This window comes from Medicago sativa, chromosome 1 (assembly GCF_051527215.1).
Source record: "Medicago sativa cultivar Bolivia chromosome 1, Bolivia_mono, whole genome shotgun sequence".
In the NCBI taxonomy this organism is placed as follows: Eukaryota; Viridiplantae; Streptophyta; class Magnoliopsida; order Fabales; family Fabaceae; genus Medicago; species Medicago sativa.
In genome coordinates, this window is record NC_140749.1 from 8,842,431 (window position 1) to 8,861,985 (window position 19,555).

The 19,555-nt window shown below is 33.4% G+C and overlaps 3 protein-coding genes across 3 annotated transcripts; all 3 read right to left on the minus strand.

Moving 5' to 3' along the window:
• Window positions 1–2,135: 2,135 nt before the first annotated feature.
• Window positions 2,136–6,118, minus strand: AIP2 (RING/U-box superfamily protein). The gene is made up of 5 exons (XM_085701305.1): window positions 5,853–6,118; window positions 3,867–4,092; window positions 3,529–3,731; window positions 2,662–2,877; window positions 2,136–2,520 (listed from the first exon to the last, which is right to left on the minus strand). Exons 1-5 carry the CDS (start codon window positions 5,997–5,999, stop codon window positions 2,371–2,373), a joined length of 942 nt encoding a protein of 313 aa, XP_085557431.1. The 5' UTR covers window positions 6,000–6,118; the 3' UTR covers window positions 2,136–2,370.
• Window positions 6,119–8,115: 1,997 nt separating this feature from the next.
• On the minus strand, window positions 8,116–10,499 carry LOC146952371 (F-box family protein). Its single transcript, XM_085701318.1, has 2 exons — window positions 10,163–10,499; window positions 8,116–9,642 (listed from the first exon to the last, which is right to left on the minus strand). Exon 2 carries the CDS (start codon window positions 9,616–9,618, stop codon window positions 8,407–8,409), a length of 1,212 nt encoding a protein of 403 aa, XP_085557444.1. The 5' UTR covers window positions 9,619–9,642; window positions 10,163–10,499; the 3' UTR covers window positions 8,116–8,406.
• A 2,329-nt stretch (window positions 10,500–12,828) lies between these two features.
• On the minus strand, window positions 12,829–17,604 carry G-TMT (gamma-tocopherol methyltransferase). The gene is made up of 6 exons (XM_085701327.1): window positions 17,299–17,604; window positions 15,002–15,171; window positions 14,511–14,615; window positions 14,178–14,381; window positions 13,716–13,818; window positions 12,829–13,159 (listed from the first exon to the last, which is right to left on the minus strand). The coding sequence occupies exons 1-6, from the start codon at window positions 17,528–17,530 to the stop codon at window positions 13,041–13,043; spliced, it is 933 nt and encodes a 310-aa protein (XP_085557453.1). The 5' UTR covers window positions 17,531–17,604; the 3' UTR covers window positions 12,829–13,040.
• Window positions 17,605–19,555: the final 1,951 nt, after the last annotated feature.

Consider the following 19,555-nt stretch of genomic DNA (forward strand, 5'->3'; position numbering starts at 1 on the left):
TATCGGGAGAGTATCCGGTGATTAAAAAAAAATTGTATATATTTCAGATACGTCTAGGATATGCGCGGGATACGATGGTGGAAATCAATACGCGCAGGATAAATGATTTTTCTTTAATTTTGCTCTGTTTTTTCTTTAAAAGATAATAAAAAAAACATGATTTTTCTAATTTCTTTTTACTTAAAAAAATGAAAAAACCTTATAATATATGTAATGATGTTCTTTTTGGGTTGATATTTTCATTTTAGAATATATGTAATTGATTAAGTAATGATGTTCTTTTTTTCGAATATATTCCCTAAAAAAAAAATCATTTTTGAATATATGTATCTAAGCTTAATAGGTGAACATACATGGAAGTAAATTTTGTCAAAAAGAGAAAGTATGGAAGTAAATAAATACAGTGCAGGTAGGGTAGACTTAGTGAGCAGTAAATCTTAGTACCTGCCTGTATTCAGACTCAGTCAGATGACTCAGATCCATTAAATTTAGTAGGAAATTTAGTAATTTTAGTAATTTTTTAGGTATTAGAGGATTTACAACTTGAGATACTCTTACATAGTCAAAACATTAAATTAAAAATATTTAGGCGCACACACAAATGAAAAAAATTAAAAGAGAAATGAATTAGTCATATCATTTTTTTACTTTTATCTTTAAATTTTTCTTATTCAAGGAAGTATGCCTAAGCATATTTTATTTGTGTTTAAGACCAACTTAGACTTTCTCCTATAAGGCATGGTCTTCCCTACTGAAACTGTGCACGTTACACTGCTCTAACTAATTGATAGAGGGAGACCCGAGTAAGAGGGATAAGGGAAAGAAGGGCTATTATGTACTCCCTTCTCAAAATAATTGAGATAAATAAAAAAGTGATAATGATACGTTTACTAAAGTAAATTGATCATGTATTTGTATTTATCAGTATCACAAACAGAAAATATAAATATTGAATTTAAATCGTGAGTGATGCAATCAATATTAATTAAAAAGTATAATTGAAAAAAATTATAAACAAATGTACACATTAAAGTATGTATTTAAGGAATTTTTTTAGTTTATTACCATTGAAGTCATCAAGTCTTTAATAGATATTTTCATTAAAAAATTATAAATAAATGATGTGTGTTTTTTTTTTTTTTTGTGGTGATCGGGGTTTGAATCTCGGACTTTGCATATATTATGCATTGTCCCTACCAAATGTATTTTGATGAGAAAAAATGATAGCCGACGATTAAAATATACTTTTTTAATGAAAATGATTGGTGAGAAGAGAGATTAAAACAAAGTCATCAAACCAAAATTTTAATGTCGTCCAAATGAAACCTGAATTGTAACGAGTATGCAAGATTATTGGGGGAACCATTATGGTTAGGCAAAGAAAGAGTGTTGCTCTGGAGTAGTTGGGAATTACTTTCTTTGTACAATTTATCTTTTATTTTCATATTGTAAGAACTTTTGCTCAATTTCCGGTTAATAAACACATTATCCTTCTTGGATCGATACAAAGAAATGCTTTCCGAAGCATTTGATCCTATACAGTTATTGATAATTGTTTTTCCATGTTTTATAATCTATTAGTGCTTCTGTAATCTGTAACGCTAAAACAATTTGAGGACTTTTCCTTGTAAATAATTATTTTTTACATTGTGCACTGAAAAAAGAGCCGCAATTGTATTAATCCAATTTTAGTGGATTTGATTCAAATATAGGACTAAATTTGAGTTGACATCATGTGTACTTTGAATACCATCGACTGTGAAAAATTGATCAATGAAGGGCACTGGTTACATGGATACTATATTGACACATTAGTTTAGCAAGATTTTGATGTAACATGTACCTTAAAATACAAGAAACAGTTTAGATATTCTCAAAATTATCCTAAAGTTCTGCACAATCTATGGTGAAGTGAGATATGAATCCAATTTTATTGCCGCGTTTACCATTCTCAGCTGAAGGGTTTGCAATGAATCATTGCAATTTTCATTTTTGCTCTGCTTTGTGTGTAGTGTGTACACATGTAACCTGAATGGTTAATTGGGTGCATTTTATGAACTCTTGTTGTTTATAGCTCAACCTCTTCAACATATGTTCGGAAAAGAATGAACATGCATAGGATAAAATTGAACACGTGAATCAATGATCCCAACATTGTTTGGAGGACTGTATTTGTAGACAATCATTGTTCAGTAATACTATAAAGTGAGATATTGAATTTCAAGGAATAGCAGTCACACTAAACATGAGACGAGATAACTCTATAATTTCAAATAATGAAGAATACACAACTATTCACCAACAGGAAATTTATAATCCCTTATTTCAGGGTAAACCATAGTATACATCGTAATTGTATTGAATAGCCGTCTAAACATACATGAATTCACCGCCTCGAAGAGCATTTGCAGCACCTTTCCTCTCCTCTTCGGCTTCCTTTTCACGTTCCTTCCAGCTCTCATAAGCATGATCATCAGTTTGCAGCTCATAACGACAGATTGGACAGGAATTGTGCTCATCCTGCCACATAAGGAATAAAATTAAACAAACTTCATATCCGATCATGTAATTTCTTCCGTCTCTTTAGTATCAAATGCAAAAAATTGGTTTTAAAAGGGCAAAACAGAACTTTCAGTAAATAGGTGGACTAAGAAACAATACCAGCCATGGCTTTAAACATGGAGGGTGGAATGTGTGCTTGCACGGTAACTCTTGCATTTGGTCATTTAACACCAAATTTTCCCTGCAAATGGCACACTCTGCATCTTTCCCCATCTTAGACAGGATCTCTTCTGTGAGAGTAATGACAGGAAGTTTTGAGACAACTTCTTTGCTTGCAGGAGGAACTCTTGGAGCTGCAGGACCACCAGTCTCCATCTAATCAATTATTATTTTTTTTAAAAAGAAGCAAGTCAGCCTTATAATTAAACAGTGTAAAGTGTAACAATTAAATGAGACAAAAATGAATATACATTAATCAAAAGGCAAGTTGAAACAAGCAAAATATGATATAGTAGTTAACAAAATGAGTGAGCTGAGCAGGTTGTTTATATCTAATTACCCATAAAAGGATGCATCATTATCTTTTGCTTATTAACAAAAAAATGCATCGCAATCAAATTATCAATTATAGATCCACGAAAGCCACCGCAACAAGGAACGTTATGCATAAGAAATTGTGTTGTTAAGCAGGCTGTTTACGTTGATTCATGAAGTTGTGAAAAATTATCCTATTGAACCAATCTTAAGTAGCTTGGTTTGTTTAATAGAACCTCAAGAAATGCTATTCTGAAGTCAACTATGTATGCTCAAGTTCTAAGTTGAGCGTACAAAATTTGTTGAAGTTCTCAATTGAACCTCGGATAGCTGGTTTGTTAATGTTTCAAACAATGCTTAAGCCACAAACTTCTTTCTTTAAGTTACAGAAACTGAATCTAGAGAAATTCAAAGCCAGGTTGATATTTAAGAGAAAGAATGAAAGCAAATAAGGGGTGACCAAAAATACATGAAAAGTTTTTGGATAAATACCAGGGGCACAACTTCTTCCAATCTATTTCTAAGCATTTCAAGCACACTAGCAACATCCTCTGGCGTGGTGTCATTTGTTGCTGAACCCTGAGAAGGTTGAGCTTCAAATAGTCGAACAGCTTCATTCAAGAGGTTCGCCTGCATCATCCATTCAGGTTGTGGTGGCTCTTGATCTACCGTAAGGTGCCCCTCAAAAAGATATCCTGAATCAACAAAACGCGATAAACACGGGAAGGTTAAAGTAAACTATCTAAAAACATCCATAGCCCACAACTCATCAACATGAAAAAGCTATAAACTACACATCAAGAAAAAAAACTCTTCAAAAAGAAAATCACCTCTATTTTCACGATTTACTGCAGGTTGCGAAGTTTGTGAAGGGTTGTCTTCTAGATGCAAATGTTCCTTGGCCTGAGCAATGCAAGCCTTCAGGTGCTCCTTTTCAAAAGGTTCAGAAACAAACAATATAGCCTGCTCAAAAAGGCCAAGGCCAGCACTCCAGAAACCGGGTGCTGTATATCTCGTCTTCAACACTGTCGCAACTCGGCATATAACAGAATAAAACTGCCACCACCAATAACACCACAGTCAATTTATTGGCCTTTAATTATCCATCAAACAATAACAACGTTAACCTATTCAAAGTACCCCTAACAAGAGCACTTATGAATGACCTAACAGTGAAAGATCATTAACAGGAACGAAACTAAACATCCCCGACAGTGCTGTTCTAACTTATCAGTCGACCTCATCATTAGCATTAACAACATACATCTATATATACAGAGATAAATACATACATATATCAATAGCATATCGTTTAATTTCCTTTATATGTTGAAAATGAGAGCAAAGAGAGGAAATCTCAATCCCAAGACTTATCGACAGGGCACGGCTGCGTTAGCAGAGATAACCACCAAATTACTGCCTGTGTAGCACCATCACTTTGGATTGAAAGCGTGTCCAGTAATCAGCACATGTCAGCAACGGTGGAGCTTGGCACAAATTTATGAAGGGGCCATAGATACACACACATATAATGAAGTACGGATACGGACACGGACACGGACACCGGACACCGGACACGGACACAAACACGCCGACACAGCTAATAATTTGAAAAAATCACATAATTCAGTGTAATTACAAGTGTCGGTGTCGGACACGACACGTGTCCGACACCGGGACACGCCTAATCCGAGGAGTGTCCGTGCTTCGTATTATAATCACAATATTTATAGCAAATTGATATCAAATTGATGTTGGTGAGCACTGAGCAGTATAGCACCTCTGTTTTATATAGAAATACTAGATTCGAGTATGATATTTAGCATTTGGAGATTTTACTTGTTATCCTTGCTTGGATGAAAAAAAATAGATGAGTTGCAAAAACACGAAATCCAGGGATCAAACCTGCACGTTAGACGTTACTACTTTCATCCCTCTGCCTAGCTACCTCAACAAAGTGTAATTCATTAATGTGTATTAGCATTTTATTATATATGTATAAAAAACTTTCTGCACCCCTCCATATTCCAAGGAAGCTCTGCTGCTGCGTGTCAGTTTTTGAACCTGACATGACACACACAATTTTTTTTTTTCCAACGAGTCACGACAAATACTGTTTACATTCAAATACTATCATTTTCTTATTACTGGTGTCAAACCATCAATATTTGGGATAATACTTCAGTGACATAATGTCACGGTGACATTAAATCTGGGCCACACAAAGGTTTATGTTGTGTGGCTCAGATGTGTTGTATGGGTGACATTAAATCTGGGTCACACAAAGGTGTGTGTTGTGTGGCCCAGATTTAATGTCACGGTGACATTATGTCACCAAAGTGCCACCCCAATATTTGATGTCAATGTATCTGACCTGTCGGTGCTTCATACTCGTAAAACAGTTTCACCCCGTCCCAGCTACTCAATTGTTAGCTTCAATTACTATAATTTTCTAAAATTCTTACTGGTGTCAATGTATGTGTCCGCGCTTCATAACTATAAACAGTTTAACACCACCCCAGTTACTCAATTATCCCCTCGACGTTGTGAATCTCCACAAGTATAGTTAACCATGTGTACTAACTCATCATAATATATCCAGTTATATTGCATACATAACATAACATAACAATATAAACTATAAATCAATCCAAACAAATTAAAAATCAGTTCTTTTTTACCAAACCTAAACAAACATAGAAAAATAAACAAAACCCAGAAATTAAATTGATAAATACACACCAGCAAGTAATTATATACAATTATAACACAATTTTGTTGAATATTAATGAAGAATTGAAATCAAAGGAGTATACCAATTTTCGGAGAGAGGTGGAAGCTGATGGATACGTGGTTTGGAGCAGAGATTTGAGAGATGAAACAGCGTCTTCGAATTTCTGCTTCTTCCCCAATTGTTTCTGCAATTCCTCCAATTCTTGTTTAACCAAATTCTCTGATTCCATTTTTTTCTGTTCTTTGTGATTACGAAACTCAAATTCGAATTGAAATTGCAATGATTTTTCACTCAGATTTTGGAAATTGAGAAACCCTTTTTCTTTTTCTTCTTCTATGATTTTGTGATGTTTTATATGTTTGGTTTGGGAATTGATTTTCTTCGGCAAGGGGAAACTGAAGGGAATGATCGTCTACAAATGCTCCTACCGTTCTTTCAGTAGGTCATCCAATCATTTTTTGCCATGTCATTGATGATTTTTTTTACAATACCACGTCATTGATGATCAATGTTTTATGGGAAATGTTAACGAGTGCTCCCGGGGCACTCTTTAAGCCCTTTAAATAGTAAGTTTTTAATGAAAAGTTGTGTATTAAATGCATTGGAAATTGGAACAGTTGACTTTTTAAAAGAATAATTACTAAATTTAGGATGTTTAAAGAGTGCCCGGAGGCACTCGTTAACAAGACTCATGTTTTATTTTCCATGCAATATTGACACATCACTACATGACCAAACATCACTATAACATCAGATTGAATAACACATGACAAACTTTTAATGTAATAAACAATTTTTTATCTTGTATAATACTACGTGCGTCCCTAATTATAGGACCTTTTGCTAAAATCATGGGAATTAAGAAAGTGGGTATTTGTATTAAAGTTGTTTATAATTACTATTGTTTTTACAATTTTATCCTTAAGAGAGAGAGTTACTTTATGTTTTCCATATACTACCTCTGTCCCGGTATAATTGACATACTTTGGTTTTTCACACAGATTAAGAAAAATGTATAAATAAAGGGGAAAGTGGAATATATTGTATTGGGAATGATAAAAGTAGTATTATTTAGTGTTATATTGTATTGGGAATGATGAAAGTTGTATTGAAAATTGAAATGGGTCAGTTATTTTGGGACACTTTTTTTTAGAAAATGGGTCAGTTATTCCGGGACAGAGGGAGTACTATTTATTGTTAATTAAAGAAAAATATGTATAATAAATAGGGACATATATGTAAAGAAATAATTAATGTAGTTGGAAATAGCAAAGACGTTTTATAAAAAGGGACAAAAAAATTTCTCAAAAGAGTCTTATAATTAGGGACAGAGGTAGTATTTCTTAGACAAAAAACTATTTTGATATTTTAGACATATTGTATTTGTAACTAATAGTTGTGATGGAGTTTTGTGAAGGACTTAAATTTTAGTTTGTGTCCAATCTCTTACATTCCAATTTGTCTCGTCCCGGTAAAATAACAGTATTACAATCAAGTACAATTGAAGTTGAATGATACAAATTCTTATTTTTTTAACGGATCAAACACATCTTAAAAATGATAGTCTGGAAGCTAACATGTCTTTCACTAGTTTCTCTATCAAAAAACAAACAATGTTAGTTCATTAACACTTGGAATCCTCACGTTCTCTTTTCTCTCATTCCCTTTCCTACCTATCTATCTCTTTCTTAATCTTACTCTCTTGATTTTTTTATGGAGAGTTAGAAGAGGGGATGAGAGAAATTTGAAGGAGATGATCCAAGGCCATTCGTTAGAGGTAAGTAAGTAAAGTTTACTCCAAAACACCTATAATATAAAAGGGTCATGTTAACAAGCGGTCCAAAAAACATTAAAAGAAATCTTACATGTCAATGTTACAATAAAAAATTAGGAATACCTTCTATTGGAATAAAAATCTTAGTTAGCTTGAAAATCTACATAGAAGACTCGTAAAAACCAAATTAATGCACTTTTATCCTTCAAAGAAATTTAAACAATCAATCATAAATGAGATGAGTTTCCTTCATCCGTTAAAAGGTTCACAGTCCATAACAAAATAAAATAAAAGAAGATAATTTTGATATCATCTTTCAATATATAAAACAGTAAACTAATGTCAATTTTCTTGCAGAAAAGCCATATCGATGTCTCCTCTATTTGTGGAGAACTAAAACGAGTGTTTACTTATAAAGTTAATCGATGGAACTGTTATATGAAGCAGTCTATCAAAACTTTTCAAATTTTACTTCCTTATGCCAAAATCTCATAGCAAATAAATTTTACCTCAGACAAAGATTATAGGTAATAATATTTTACAAGCATTAACATGAGACAAGATCAAACAATGAAAAAGAATCATGAACAAGATCATTCATTGATAATACCACTAAATGAGAACAAGGTTACATCTGACAATCAATTAAGAAAATTACAATATAATCTGTCAACAATCAAATCATTTGGTTAGCTTCCATATCTAGCTATGTTGCATGAAGAGAAAAAAAATTAAGCACAAATCAAAATAAAATTCAAGCTAACAGAACATTAAAAAATGGTTTCTTCAAAAACTAGAAAAAAAATAACATAAAAAATGGTTCATAACCAAAACCAAGATATCCGGCTAGGGCATTTCACCGTCAAACAGAAGCTTCTATTCTTGGCTCGAAAGAAAATGCCGACATAAACTCCATGACTTCTCCATTAATGCAACATTTTGGCAATTCAACCCAGTTGTTGGTTACCAAATCACAAAGAACATAAGTGCATAGCTCAGGAGAGTTCAAGCATATAAAAATCCGAGAACCGGCACCAACACAATTGATATCCGGCTTCTTTCTGTACCATTCATGAGACATTGCTGCTGGCATTGCTGCAATCTGTTGCCAGCATCGGTTGGTCTCATCGAATCTCCACACCCTAAGACTTGTGGTTTCCAAGAATTCTGATAATAAAACGACTAACATCTCACCGTTACACTCGACGATATCAATAGAGTATTCGCAAAAAACTGGCAACAACCTAGGGTACTCAAAGAAACACTTGCAGGTCAAATTGCAAGCTACAACGGTCCCGGACGAACTCAAAAAATAGACTACCTCTTGACCGTCTTTGTTAGTAATGACCGACGAATATTGCTTGGTTGGACTTCTCTGCATGCTACTTGCTACCACATTTCCAGCCTTGCTCAGAAAGTACACAACATTGTCATCGGTTGAATCGCAATCAGCTGAACTATCATCGACCTTCCTCCCAAGAGCATTCTCGTCTTCCCAACAAGAAGAGCTTGAGTTATAGACTTTAAACGAAAGATTGGGAAGTTCACCGAAGACTAATACAATCTTGTAGGATATTTGGCCATTAAAAGATGTAGTACTCATAACAACAGCATTGAGAGATTGATTTTCTGAGGCGAAATTCAACGGAGGTAGTTCGGTAGAAGATCCGGTCACAGGATTGGACACAATGAAGTTTCCTGACGAAGTTCGGTAGCAAACCAGGCCATTAGAAGCTGCAACAGGAATGCAACTTTTGTTGGAATCTTCGAGCAGAAGATTCGGATGATTGAGTCTTTTCCAACTGTTTTCAGCCGAGTCAAAGATGACAGACTGGTTGAGATCGGGAGCAACCATGAAAAACCAAGGATCCCTTGTGGGGATGTGTGAGCAAGCGAGCTTGAAACTCGCAGAATCAGCAGCTGATTTCCATCTTTTGCACACGGAAGTAAGACGAAAGAAACTCGAAGTAGGTAACCACGAAAGTACCTTTTCAAAGACATCTTCATTCAGATCATCCAGTGAAAAACTATTGAATCCATTCTCTGGAGACTTTCTTTTCAATCTATGTTCCATTGAACAGAAATTTAGAACAAACAACTGCAGAAACAAATGAACTAAGATGTTAGTACCAACAACAAAAAAATCAATTTTTCAAAATCAATTGATAAGAATAGTAACTTTCAAATGAACACATTAACATATCATGAAAAAGGGTAAACCATGAAAAAGTTCAAAACTTTCCCCTTCATTCTCCAACCCCTTTTAATTTCAGTATAAAAATTGCAAAGCTTGATTCATTTTGATAACAAAAAAAATTAAAGGTCAAGACTTTATATAACTTTTAATAAACCCTCTTAGCTTAAGAAGCTATTCTTCAAAATTCACAAGCAAAGATTAACCTTGAGACCTCAATTGCAAACAGTAATCAAAATTTCACCCCTTTTACTACAAACCCTCAAACAAGAACTAGTAAAAATAAAAAATGATAAAAAAAAAAACTAAATAATACTAAAAACAGTAAATAAAAAAAACACATATTCAAAAGGGTTTAAAGTAATGATGATATAATACAAGAACAAGAACAAGATGATGAATGAAAGTAAGAACAAAAAAGTACCTGAAGGAAGTGAAGGTGTTTGAGCAGGTGCAAGTGCAAGTGCAAGGTGAGAGTGTAAAACACAAACAGACACAAGAGGAGAATGAATGAAAATGGGGGTATGGATTAGGTGTTTAAAATGAAATCCAAAAAAAGTGAAAAAGGGAAAGTGAATTTCTCCACAACACAGAGAGAGAGAGGGAGGAAGGTTCGTAGGGATCACTTTTTTAGAACAAATAATATTTGTTTAACAACAATGGATTGTTGACACTTTGACAGTACTATACTACTCACAAGCCACAAAGACACAAACACACGCACAAAACAACACACACGAGTGGCTTAATGTTGGTGTTACATTGGATAGATTTGGATCATATCTATATATCTCTATGTCAACGGATTTTCTTACGTCAATTTTTCATTAATAATTTTTTGGACGGTATTTTATAACATTATTATTTAGTATAGAACAAATGGGTCAATTCATTTTTATAAAAAAAAATGGATCAATTTAATTTCAAAAAACTATTTTGTTTTATTTTCTATTTTATTTTTAATTACAAACTAAAAACCTTATCTTATATATAGGTATAAATATAATTGGTGTATATATTTTAAAAAAAATTAAATTATTTGATTGGATAAAAATGATAAAATTGTAAATAAGACTTTTTAGATAAAGAATAAAATTGGAAGAAACAACTACATCAAAAACTTGATTTTTTTTTTTTTGAAGGAACACCAAAACTTGATATTCCCCTTTATATGTAGGTATATGTTTTTAATTAAATGTGAAAATTGTGTCAATGAATAGAATGGTAAGTGTTGAAAATGAAAATTCACTATTTTCACATATAATGTTTGCAAAAACAAAATAATAGATTGGAAAAAAGTGATAACTTATAATCAAAAGTAAAAATAGTAAATAAATTTTAAAAACATGTCTTTTTTTTTACTAATATCAAAATGAGTGTGATTCCTTATATTAAAATTATCAAAACTAAAATGAATATAAAATTTTACATGAATTTTACAATAAGAAGTTGGATAAATAAAATCCACTACTATATGCCAATATAGACATAAGTAGTTGACTATTGTTAGAGGACAATACAGAGGAGCTTTGGATTCGGGTTGAAAAAATGAAAAAGTACAGAAAGCACAGAAACAAAAAAACTGGTGTCACATTAAATTAATAATTTGATGTTTGCATAAAAGAAAGAGAAAGTGGAATCACGATGTTAAATTGTCAAAGGTAAAGTGTTGGGTTTTGCAATGTGACTAGTGTTGCAGCTGACCCTTCCCTAGCAAAAGTAAGAAGCAACCACTTTTGGCTCCTCGTTATGGAATCTTTGTCTTCTTTTATTACAAAGTCAATGCTCCTCAAACCCCATTCACAAGACAAGTATAACACTAGATTTGTGGAGGAAAATATGGAAAAGTAATGGCCGTTTTTTTTGTTCTTCTTTTCTTGTTCCTCGTGTGTGTGTGTTTTCACTTCAACTAGAAGCTAGCTTGCATACACAAAAGTCATTAGTTTAGGCTAATGCAGGCTCATTTGTTTAATAAATTGGTTTTGCTTTTTTTTTGCTCTTTAAGGTTTCACGTTTTCATCTTAATGCAATGGAAAAGAAGGGTCTAATGAACTTCATCCGTGGAATATGGATAATAAAGGGCATAAAACAAGTTGACAAAGCTTCTAACCTTCACTTGACAATATATCTTTGGTAAAGTGACCGTTTACTTTTTTAGATGTTTATGCAATCAACAATGCATTTAAGAATCAAAACAAAATTCTGGACAAAAAAAAATCAAAACAAAATCTATTGTTTGGAAAATTTGAAAGTCGCGTTCACATCACACGTCCAACAAACTATCCAATTTCTAGCTTCTTATGTTCACGACGATGTTTGGTCTTGAGACGTAATGTTCACGACGATGTTTGGTCTTGAGACGTAAGATTGTGAATCTAAATGTTGAACCAAATAGACAACTACTACCAATGTCATGCCATGTGTGGGTTTTACGGTGGAATACTTTGATAGTCGTCTATGGTTGATTGATACCAATAAATTAATGCAAATTCTAATGATGATTGACGATGTTTTTTGGAAGTAGAAACTCACAATACTCTTTGTTCTTATGATAGAGGTGATGGCCTATCAATATCAATTCAAGAAAAAACAATACGATTTGAGTTGTGAACATGCATATTCGTATTCACTTATTTTTCTCAACTATTGATTAACTCTCATTCGTGAGGAAGAAAATGATTGCGAGTTACGACTTTCGAAAGGTGACGTATGCCACCATAGGTGCACCAAATAAATTGTGAAAGCATTTCCAATGCTATAACACAAATTAGATTCTTAACTATCTCTTGTGGACCCAAAAGTGCCACATAGAATTTCAAAACTTTTACATCTTTTCACCGAACTCAATTTTTAGCGTGTTTGTTTTCGCGACAGAAACTCATCAAACGTGCGGTTAACTTGAAGTTATACTTTGTAGCTTCTTGTCTTTCACAGTAGAAAGCATGTGGACGCCGGTCGGTGAATGGATGTGGAACCAAACACTCACTTTGTTCTTAATTTACTTTACACAGACCCCACAATCCATCCACAATGGCCAAGAACATGTTATTGCTCAATGGCCGCCACATCATACTCCAGTGCTACAAAAAATATTAAAACTGTACTCTTGTATACATTGAAGATGCTGATTATCGGTCGCCATTAGAGTTTTGTTCAAGAACTAGCTTACATCTTTCCTTCAATATCACTTATTCAGTCCCAGTAGGATCTGACATGGCAGAAACACGTATTCTTTATTTCTTATTTGTTTTATGTGTGAACTATCAAAATAAATGACATGTAGGAAATCTGTTTCATTAAAATCATTGACCCTCTGCATTTTCAGGCTTTCGACATGTGATAATGGCAAACTTAATCACACCCTTCCTGAATCCTTCTATCATCAATGGCATAGCTAAAGCTCCTTTTATAGTTTTTAGACCTGCACACAATAACAAAAATGACATAATTCTAATTAAGTCATTTCATCCAACAAGATCATTATCAATTTATGTACTCCTTTGGTCACATATCGAGCGTCACTTTAGTTAGATTATTTCACACATATTCAGAAAAGGTATACATAAATGAAAGAGTGTAACAATTTTACAAAAGTATTCATATAAACCATTAACTGTTGGCCATTATCATAAATGCATACTGGAGTATATAACATTAATTTGGGAAGAGAACTAAAATAAAACAAATGTTACATCAAACATGTAATGCAACACGGATATATAAGGTTGGCTTGGTAGTTGGGTGGGGGAGTTTAGGAGAGGAATGATAAGGAGATTGAGGGTTCGATCTCCACCCTCAACAAAATACTAACAATACCAGCATTTGTTGTTTAGGAAAAAAAATGTAAAGCAACACTTATTTTGAGACTTTTCCTTTTGCTAACGTGACACTCAATATAGGACGGAGAGTATTTAATAAGACTAGTGATTTGAGACAAGGGAGTTGTTTGTAAATGCAATATAAAAAGTTGAGCTTACCACTTCGCAAGATTGAGGTGAAACCCTTCCATGTTAATGCTGAACGTATCACTGCTGGCCAAAATGGAGCAACAAAGGGAGACCAATCTGCTGATTTGATGTCCTAGATAGATAGCAATCAAACATGTCAATACAACCTAACTTGATAGCACATAGTGATTGTTTAAGTGCTTATTCAATAAATTATGATATGCAACTATCTCATTTGAATTGGCTTCTAACTTCCTTAAGTTTTTCCATATCAATAAGTTTACGGTTACAGTATCTTGTGAAAAATTGAGATGTAAAAAACTATTTTCAACCAATATAAGAAATTGTTCAAAAAACTAATAGTTAATAACAAGTGTATCCAAATACTAATATAAGTGTTCACTGTTCATGTAGACTCAAATAAACTCTTTAATATTTCTCAACTCACAGTAGAGAATGAAAATTTTACAATTACGTATATTAATTAACTACCTGAAGGGACATGGTTTCAAGTAATTTGACATAATCAGCAGTTGAGCACCACTCTGGAAGATAAAATGAATCACATATCTTCTTCAAGAGATCCTTCTCCCATTGTTGTAGGGATTCTTCATTCGGGGCAAGATCCCTATGACACCATGTTACTATTATTATGGTGCCACCCGGTGCTGCTACCCGTGCTAACTCACCAACAAACTGAAACAATTTTTGTATGAAATAGGAAACTGAAATGAGATTGATTACAACTTTACTGGCATAAAGAACAGAAAATATCAAAGAAAGTGAAGTGCAGTATGCAAGTGAGACGGCAAAAGAAATTAGGACCTTTGGTTTGTTAGGCATATGCTCTCCGCTCTCCATTGACCACACTAGATCAAACTGGCCGTCAGGGAATGGTTGTTCTAGAGCGTCAGCAACTTGAAAGGACACCTACAATTGCATTGCATTGCATAAACAGTAAAGGTAAATATTAAATCAGCCACGCGATGAAGCACTGACATAAAGACACAAACACCAAACACGATACTGACATTGATACATAGACACCAATAATAATTTTAAATAATGAAAGTGATTGAATATAATCACATGTGCCAGTATCACGTTGCAGTCAGACACATGTTGAATATGATACGTGTTTTCAATCGGAAGTGTCAGTGCTGCATAGGCCACATATGAGTAGATTCTATTCTATACAAGTTCTTAATACCCTTGGTGAGATTCATTATAATAATATTACTCAACACATTGAGTATCAAGTAGTAAAATGTGTAAAAAAATAGATGATAAAGGATAAAATGCACAGAAAGAAAGACCTTATCAGCTAATCCTTGAGCAACAGCCAGAGCATTAGCTCTTTCAGCTTGAACAGGGCTGAGAGTGATGCCTACACAACTTGCCCCAAATTTCTTGGCCAGGTACCTTGAACTTCCCCCTATGCCACACCCAACATCAACTACACTCTTTGGCCATTTTGATGGATCATCTGAGCATACATGCATCAATAACAACAGGTAGTCAGTACTAGCCAGTCCAACCAAAATAAAATTTACCAGCAAAAAATGAAAAAAAAAAAAAAAAAAATTACTGCTGTTAATAACATCTGAAATTACACACAGACATTGTTTTTGAGTAATAATACAGTAACTAAAACCTTTTTTCTATGTAGCACCAAGACATCAGATTGAAGATGTAGTTGGTGTTACACGACATCAACCTATGTGGTTATATTCAATCACTTACATTTTTTCAAAGTATTATCGTTGTCTATGTGTCAATACAATAACAACAACAAGAACTAAGCCTTATCCCACTAAGTGGGGTCGGCTACATGGATCAAATGACGCCAAAAACCATATTTGGATCCAACTCATTGACCTCTAAATCCTTTCTAATGGTTTCTCTAATGGTTTTCTTAGGTCTTCCTCTACCTCTTTTAACCTGACTCTCCTCTATTTGATCTACTCTTCTAACAACGGCATCTACAGGTCTTCTCTCTACATGTCCAAACCATCTAAGCCTATTTTCCACCAACTTTTCTACTATAGGTGCTACCCCCACTCTTTCTCTAATGGTGTCATTCCTAATCCTATCCTATCTAGTCTTACCACTCATCCAGCACAACATCCTCATCTCCGCTACACTTACTTTCCTCTCGTGTTGGCTCTTAACCGCCCAGCACTCCGTACCATACAACATTGCCGATCTGACTGCTGTCCGATATAACTTTCCTTTCAGCTTAAGTGGTACTTTCTTATCGCACAAAACACCTGAGGCTCTTCTCCATTTCAACCACCCAGCTTGAATACGATGATTTACATCTGCTTCTATTTCTCCGTCATTTTGTACTATGGACCCAAGATATTTAAACCGTGTAACTTGGGGTTATGATATGATCTCCAACTTTCACCTCGTCGTGGGAAATGTCCATGTCTCTGCTTCATAGCTTTGAATAATCATTTTAGTCCCTAAATGGGTGAGGAAATGTCACTATAGTCTCTAAATGTATCGAAATTATAAAAACGTCTCTAAGTGAGTCTTCGAGTGTGCCTTTGGTTTGTACTACTTTGATGCATTCCGAGACTATAATGACAGCGACTCACGCATTCAATTACCAAAATGACAATTTACTCCAATAAACATATTTAACTCTGGGTGTTAAGTCTCATATCTAATGTTAGTCTCTCTGCTTCATAGCTTTTTTTGGTCTTTAAATGTGTAAGGTGTTGTCACTCTAGTCTATAAATATATCAAAATTGTAAAAACATCTCTAAGCGTGTCTTATGTTAGTAATTTCATGGACCAAATTGATTAATGAAAGACACATCCGATAACAAAACTAACCAAAGAAAGACACATACAAGACAAAACTCAGTAACAAAATACATGTTTATATATGTTTATCGTAATTTTGATACATTTGGCGACTATAGTAACAAAGACTCACACATTCAACTACCAAACCTGACAATTTAACTCATAGGTTTTGTTTGTTCCCCAAACGTGATAAATTAATGATTGAAAATCTTCATTTTTTCATCTAAGGCCCTGTTTGGATATACATCTTAATTTTCAACTTATAGCATAAAAACCTATCATTATAAACACTAATGTATAAGCTTTTTCTATAACAAAATAATAAAATAAAGTTAAATTTGTTTTTATAAACTATCTTTGAAAACTTATGGAAATAAGTTCTGAAAGAATCACACAAGTGTTCATGTCGCTAGATTAGCTCAAATAATTCAATCAAATCAGGCCCTACATATATGCTCTCTTTTTTTGTTTGTTTTTTTTTTTGTTTTTTTTGCGTTAACCCTTCGATAATGGGTTCTGCTAATCCAGAGTTCGGCTAGACAGTAAGAAAAGTCTGGCCAAGAATTGTTTCACCAATCGAACTCAAGTCTATCTGAACAATCCATTATTGGTGGAACTCATTAACCACTTGAGTCCAACCGTAGTGAACTTGATTTGGACATAGTCAAATTTAAAACGGAACAAAACAAAGTATACTATTTACATTTAATGCATTAGAAAGTGATAAGATAAGATAAGATAAGATAATACTAGTACAAAGTGAGCAGTGAGAAGAGAAGTGAAAAAGAAAGAATACCAGTCGAAAGAGAAGCAAAAGTCAAAGAGTTTTCAATCATACGGATCTGAGCAGCACGATGATCAGAAACAGAAACAGTAGAATCAGGATCATAAAAACCATGATGCATATGATCACCCCAAATATTCTCCCATATACCAGAAGACTCATCGTAAAACTCAGCAATACCCAACTGAAGTTTCTTCTTCTCTTCTTCTTCCATTACCACCATCGCTTCTTTCACCGCCGCCATTGATAGACGCAATGACCCTTTTCTTCTTCTACTGCTGAATGGTACAGTAGTAGTAATGATGGTATCTCTGTGGTGCTGAGGAAATGTGTGCGTGCAGTGTAATAATGAAGAAGAGATTCTCGCTGTCGTCACCATTGTTGTGTTGTGTGTTACCACTTGCAACGGTACACGCGCTATACAACAAAAAAACAAGGCATAATTTTTGCTGGATTTTGTTGTTACTATAAAATCATAATTCTAGGTACACACGAAACTACGGTGCGATGATGATGAATTGTTATTTTCATGTCTGAACATCAAATACATAGTTGGAAAATTTTACACGTAACTACTTTTATTCTCAATCTTCAATTATTTAGGATTTATTTTTGTATTGAGGTTAAGAAATTGATTTTACTCATGTACTATATTATATTGTTTACATTTTTTGCTTTTATTTTTAGGGTTGTGTTAACCGGTGTCTCCGGGACACTGGTTAAACTATCTAAAAAAGGAAAAATTAAATTAAAAAATGCATTTTTTTGACTTTTGAAACATTGATTACCCAATTTTTTTATGCAAAAACTTCTACATTTGCTTCCTTAACCAGTGCCCCAGGGGTACTGGTTAACATTTCCCTTATTTTTACTACAAATTTATATATCAATGATTACTTACACATTAATAGAAGGCAAGCGGACAACAAGCTGCGTCATTACACCTTTACCAATTATTTATATTAAACAGTATTTTATCAAATTATTTATATTAAACAGCTGTGTTATTTGAAAATAAAAATCCAAACATTATTTGTAATGTAGTATGTTTATATTTATTTCTATTACTTTTTATCTTGTACAACTTATACACATTTGAAAATGCATATGAAAAATCAAATCACATAAAATTTAGATGTCCAAACATCCTTTCTCTATATTAAAATATCCTTAATTTATATACTTTGATATTTTTGTTACACTTCTACTACCTCCGTTCCTTTTTAATTGTCACATTTTGACATTTTACACAAATCAAGACAATCAATAAATGTTGCTACTTTTGATACAATAATTTCTATTTTTACTATAATAACCTTATTTATTTAATATCTCATTACATATATTTCTCTCTCCACAATAATAAATAAGGGTAATATTAGTAAAATAACGTTTAATGTTGCATTGAACTATGTAAAGTGGCACTTAAATAGGAACAAAAAAATTCTCCAAAAGTAACACTTAAAAAAGAACGGAGGGAGTAATTGACAAAAATGTCCTCAATCCTTTTCCATTTTTTAATTTCTTTTCCTCTTTCATTGTCTTTTTCTTCAACTCAATTTCCCTACCCATTTTTGTGTTCCATTTATCTCTGATGCGGTAGAGGTATACATCAAGTATTGAATTGAAAATATGAATGTTGACGTGAACTAAAATTGTGTTCTAAATTTGGCTTGCACATTGGTTTGCACTAACATATCCATTGCCATAATATGCATCGTCGTTAGCTGTTAGCAACTTGCATTTAACCGCATATGTATCTTCCAAATCTGCACTGGTTAAGCTATCTAAAATATGAAAATATGATTGTTAGTGCAAACCAATCTGCTATTCCGTGAATTTGGCTAAAATTGTGTTCTAAATTATGAGCTCACATACTCAACAAAATGGGGAGACTTATGTTCACTAACTCGTGTCCTATTCCTCTCCATGAGTTCACATATTTGTATTTCAGTTCACTGAGATATGACGTCATGTAACACCTACCTATGTGATTTTTCTACGGCGGTAAGTGTACCACATATAACTGAAATGACTTCACTTAATATATGCATATTCAAAAATTGCAAGTTGTACGTGAATTGTTTGGTTACAAATTGAAGACTATTCTTGACTTTTTTTTGTTTTTTAAGAAAAAATAGTGTTCTTGACTATTGAATATACGCAATTCTTTAACGTACATGAACTTAATCCACATATAATTCTTAAACGTGGTAGAAAAACCAAAAGAAACACAATAAAAAAGACGTTATAGCATGCATGAGCTGTG

Excerpts from the sequence above, each read along its gene's own strand:
- AIP2 (XM_085701305.1), bottom strand. The coding sequence starts at position 5,999 with ATGGAATCAGAGAATTTGGTTAAACAAGAATTGGAGGAATTGCAGAAA. Across the intron at positions 4,093-5,852 it reads CCACCTCTCTCCGAAAATTG|TTTTATTCTGTTATATGCCG; the intron begins GTATACTCCTTT and ends TGGTGGTGGCAG. Across the intron at positions 2,521-2,661 it reads CATGTTTAAAGCCATGGCTG|GATGAGCACAATTCCTGTCC; the intron begins GTATTGTTTCTT and ends CTTATGTGGCAG.
- LOC146952371 (XM_085701318.1), bottom strand. The coding sequence starts at position 9,618 with ATGGAACATAGATTGAAAAGAAAGTCTCCAGAGAATGGATTCAATAGT.
- G-TMT (XM_085701327.1), bottom strand. The coding sequence starts at position 17,530 with ATGGCGGCGGTGAAAGAAGCGATGGTGGTAATGGAAGAAGAAGAGAAG. Across the intron at positions 15,172-17,298 it reads TTTTGCTTCTCTTTCGACTG|ATGATCCATCAAAATGGCCA; the intron begins GTATTCTTTCTT and ends ATGTATGCTCAG. Across the intron at positions 14,616-15,001 it reads CTCAAGGATTAGCTGATAAG|GTGTCCTTTCAAGTTGCTGA; the intron begins GTCTTTCTTTCT and ends ATGCAATTGTAG.